Source organism: Crocuta crocuta, unplaced genomic scaffold, assembly GCF_008692635.1.
Source record: "Crocuta crocuta isolate KB4526 unplaced genomic scaffold, BGI_CrCroc_1.0 scaffold224, whole genome shotgun sequence".
NCBI lineage: Eukaryota > Metazoa > Chordata > Mammalia > Carnivora > Hyaenidae > Crocuta > Crocuta crocuta.
Genome location: NW_027529545.1, coordinates 281,925 through 286,284, shown reverse-complemented (window position 1 = coordinate 286,284; position 4,360 = coordinate 281,925). Strand labels below are relative to the sequence as shown.

At 54.9% G+C, this 4,360-nt stretch overlaps 1 protein-coding gene across 1 annotated transcript in view; it reads right to left on the bottom strand.

Annotated features, from left to right (window-relative positions):
* The window catches only part of CLCN4 (chloride voltage-gated channel 4), a 35,644-nt gene that overhangs the window by 24,536 nt on the left and 6,748 nt on the right, over positions 1-4,360 (bottom strand). Inside the window, exons 3-4 of the mRNA XM_077761393.1 lie at positions 4,041-4,228; positions 1,625-1,747 (exon numbers count right to left, since the gene is read on the bottom strand). Coding sequence (XP_077617519.1) covers positions 1,625-1,747; positions 4,041-4,228 — 311 coding nt within the window. The remainder of the gene's footprint in view (positions 1-1,624; positions 1,748-4,040; positions 4,229-4,360) is intronic.

The following is a 4,360-nucleotide window of genomic DNA, read 5'->3' as shown; positions in this document are numbered from 1 at the left end:
TACCGTCGGGCAGTGGGATCATAAACCCAAGAGGCCAACCCCAGTCTGCTCTTTTTATCAGCTGGGGTGCATCAGCTTAGACACCAAACACAACACAGTCCATTTGGCCACAGTGCTTGCTTTGAAAACACATTTGTTCCACCGTGATTCATGCGTTAGGGAAGAACTTGAGCATAATGCGAATTTCACGTCTTGTTTCTGCGCAACTTCATCTGGGACAAACAGGGCGCGAGCCTGGAAAACCACGCCGGCTGTATGGAGCCGTGCAGGAACGCACGAAACACACACAGCACGTGCCTCTAGCAGGTCCCACGTTCACGGGCGAGTATAGATCTCTTAACCATTTAACGTGTGCAAACTGGGCTACTGTTTTGACTGGGTTTCTGTCTTTGCTCTGTGTGTCGCTGCAGAAGTCTCTGCGTGGTGCATGCCTGGCGCCTGCTTCCCCACAAGCGCCGTGGTTTCTCTTGTGCGATTCTGCACGGCCCTGTGAGCCGCGAGGCAGGGACACCTGTGTCACGCTGAGGCAGAACTGGATGGTACTGCGGCTCGCCTTTCAGCTTCCCGCGGTAATGTGTTCATACAAACCATCAAAAAGTCAACATGATGTATTTTTTCTCTCTTTCCTGGAACAGGACAACATTGGGCTTTTCTTTCGACACTCCAGCCCTTTCCACAAACCGCCTGGAACAGCGGCAGTACTGGCAAGTGCCAGCAAAGAGCGTGGGCACAGGGGAGCAGGGACCGATGTGGGGCTGTTGCCATCATCGGTCAAATCTCTAAACTTGCCGTCTCCACCGCCTGGGGGCGCTGCTGAAACACCAGCCTGAAGGCAAACTGAACTGCATCCATAGAGCGTAAGAAAACTGGTGGGCTTATTTCTGGCTAAAATGCTCAGCGGCTGGGCTTTTGGGGAATTAGCTCAATTATCATTATCTTAGCCAGTAGGTCCTCCTACGTTGGAAGTTTAATCTCAAGCAGCCCTCTTGATCGATGAGGTCACCTCCCTCACACCTCGGTTACGTGAAAATGCGAAAAGACATAAGAACTCTTAAGCCCACAAGCGCGCGGACACAGTGCACACGCTGAATGGGGAATTAAGCTTTTTGAGGGTCACTATCACCGCGTCACCAGAAGAGCAAAACGCGGCAAGGGAGGGGACCCACGGGAGAGTTGACTCATCAGTGAACTTTCCGGGCAACTAACATCCATCACTGTCTTTGTTCACATTACGTCACAGGTGCCACACTGAGGTATGTGGTTCGTGAACTCTGATTCCACAGGCTGTAAGAGTTATGCCCGGCTCGCAAAGACAAGAATTTAATCATCTGAGAAGCAGCGGAGCATAAATCCTGAAGATAGAACATAAATCCCGAAGCGAGACAGCTGGGTTCAACGTGCAGCTAACCGGCTTCGTGACCTCCAGCAAGTTACTTAACCTCTCTGTGCTTCATGTTCTTCAGATCTCTGAAAACCAAACCAGGGGAACTTCCCTCCTAGTGTCACTGTAAGGACTCAACGTGTTAACAGACATCGCATGCTTGGAGCTGTCCTCGGCACCCTGTGCTACGGAAGCATTTGCTACGCTCACCGTTGGTGCAGAAGAAACGCGGCCAGCACTCACCTCTGGTATACCCGAGCCGCAGGCATACGGTGCAAACACGCGCACCAGGGAGACGGCCAAGAACGCAAACAGCAATGCCCACAGGATGTACATTAGGTAATTCAGAATGTAAGCGCTGGCGCCCTAAACACCAGACAGGAAATAAGAAAGAACATGTGAGGCGTCACCGACCCGAGCGCCGCGCCCGCCCACCCCCTCCGCGCGGACGGCAGAGCGGGAGCTTGGAAGGCTTCGGCCAGCTTTTCATCCGGTCCTGTGTCAACAAAAAGGCCGGTGTTGGTTTTGTCGGCCGTTGCCGTTGCGACGGCAGGCACACCCAGCCCCGGCTGGGTTCCCACACGCCTTCCGCGTGGCCAAGTGTCAGCACTCGGGGAACCGCCAAGGGCACGGGGCTCCGTCCTCGCCCGCTGCAGGTAAGGAAAGGCGGGCTACCCAGAATCTGCCCTGGGGACCCCGGAGGCTCTGTCTGGAGGTGGCGGGGGACCGGCCTCCCTCGGCTTTCATGAAGGCCATGTCCGACGCTGGAGGACGCTGCCACCCGGCTGGAGTCCCCCGACCTGCAGCATCAGCGTCACCTGAGCCCACGTGAGGGACGCGGGTCCTCAGGCCGCGCCCCAGGGCTGCCGAATCACACCCCCCCGACCCGCAAAGTGTGCCTGGACACGCTCTCCAGGCGCTCTTACAGGGCAAAACGCATGTTCATCTCCTCCAGAATACCTCACTGACCCATTTATTCCAAATTATCTGATGAATGAATAGCTTTCTGAACCAAATACAAGGTCTGGGGCCATTGATGCTGAGGACCTGGTCGGGTGGGTGGAGACGTTTGTCTCGGCCTCAGCTTCCTGCCACCATCTGGGTTACTCAAGTGAGGGGCGAAGGAAGGTGAGGTCACCTACGAGTCAGGCCACGGAGATGGCCACACGTGCATCTATGAAATGCAAAACCACGTTCCAGGAGACTCTATTCTGACCTCTGCCGTCACGTATATTCACACCCGGAGCAGGAGAAATAAGACGGAAGAATACATTTCACCCACTTAAAAATGTGCTTTAAGACCAAAAATAACTTCTCACTCTTGCTCACAGTCCTTCTTTGAAGCAAAGCATAAATCTCAGAAACGGTTGAAAAGATAGACGGCCGTATTTCCCCCCAAAAAAAACATTGCAAGGAGGAGAGAGGAAATAAAATAGGGTGTCCAGCCACTATTGCCTGCCGGCTCCCAGCAACCCAAGGAGAGAATTTATTTTTGGAAGTCACGGAGAGCCCTGAGAACGTGTGAGATTTCAAGGTCCCCATCTACTTCTCAGATTGGAAGGAATTCATTTTCAATTCCACGGAGAAGCAGGTTTAGCCAAACGGCCAAGTGCGTTCCACATCTCTTCAGCTGTGGCAAGTGCATGGGGGGTGGGGGGAAGCGCATGGTCGGGGTGAGGAGGAGAGGGATACATTGCATCCATCTTCCAAAAAGAGTCCTAGCTTGAACGTCCCCGTGTTACCCCTAACGTGGATCTTGCCGACCCAGCTCCCCCCAACCTGGGTTTCTGGTCTGTCGGTGACGCACACTGTGGCCACCACGGAATTCAGGTACGAGTGAACCCTTGTCGTGGGTGAAGCTGGCAGGCACCCGGGACACTCCCATAAGAGAAGGCCCAGAAACACCCTCTGCGATGCACTCGTGAACTGCAGTGGGAGACGAGAACTTGAACCACACCAAGATAGTGCTTTGCGCCCGCTCGAGTGGCTGGAATCAGAACCGGGAGAGGAGGTGGATGCCCTGAACCCCTCATACGAGCGAAGGAAGTCGGACACGAAGGTCCGCGTATCGTACGATCCCACATAGCAACAGAGAGGTTGGCGGCTGCTTCGGGCTGGAGGGCTGAGAGGAATGGGGATGACTGCTAAGGGATGCGAGGTTCCCCCGGGGACGGTGGAGACGGTGGGAAATTATATTGGTGACGGCAGCGCTACGCCACGGGTATTCTAATACCCGGTGGGCTGCGCGCTTTCAATGCGCAACCCACATGGGGGGTGAATTCTATCTCACTGAAGCTGGTATTGTTAAAAAAACAAAAAAACAAAAAACAAAAAAAACCCCACTTCTTTTCTTATTAGAAGGTATAAACAGCAACCCTATTTCCGCAGCACGATCAACAGCACACTCCCTAAGGAAAAGAACAGGGCTTTTATGAACACATACAGCATATCGTGCACACGAATCGGTACGGAAGGCTTTTCCAACTCCAGTTTGTGCCGCAGAGCTGGGCGAAGCCAAGCCGCACTGGCACTGAGCCCCGACGGCTAACGGCTCGGACACTTGGAGGTAAAAGCAGTCAGTCACAGAAGGCACGGCAGTGTTCCAAAGTGCCTGTGGAACGGAGGCCACCCCCAGCCACCACCCTGCCCGGAAACGCACCTCCGACTGATTCACCAGCAGCTCCGACCATTTCTGCCACAGGGGACACTTGTCCCTGTCCTCAAAAGTGGTCTCGTTGGACGTCCAGCAGCACTGCTCGTGGCTGTACCAGAAGGCAGACAGGCAGACCCCCTCCTTCAAGTCGGTCATCCAGTCGACGGCGAGATCGATGACCCCAGCCAAGGTGCCTGGAAGAAGCAGCGAGAGCCACTTAGAGGAGTGGCCCTGTGGCGGCGCAGGAGAACACGGGGCCCGGGGCCCACGCAGGGGCGCGGCCGGACCAGGAGATGAACAGGCTGCAGAAGGGCCGCGTAGAGGAA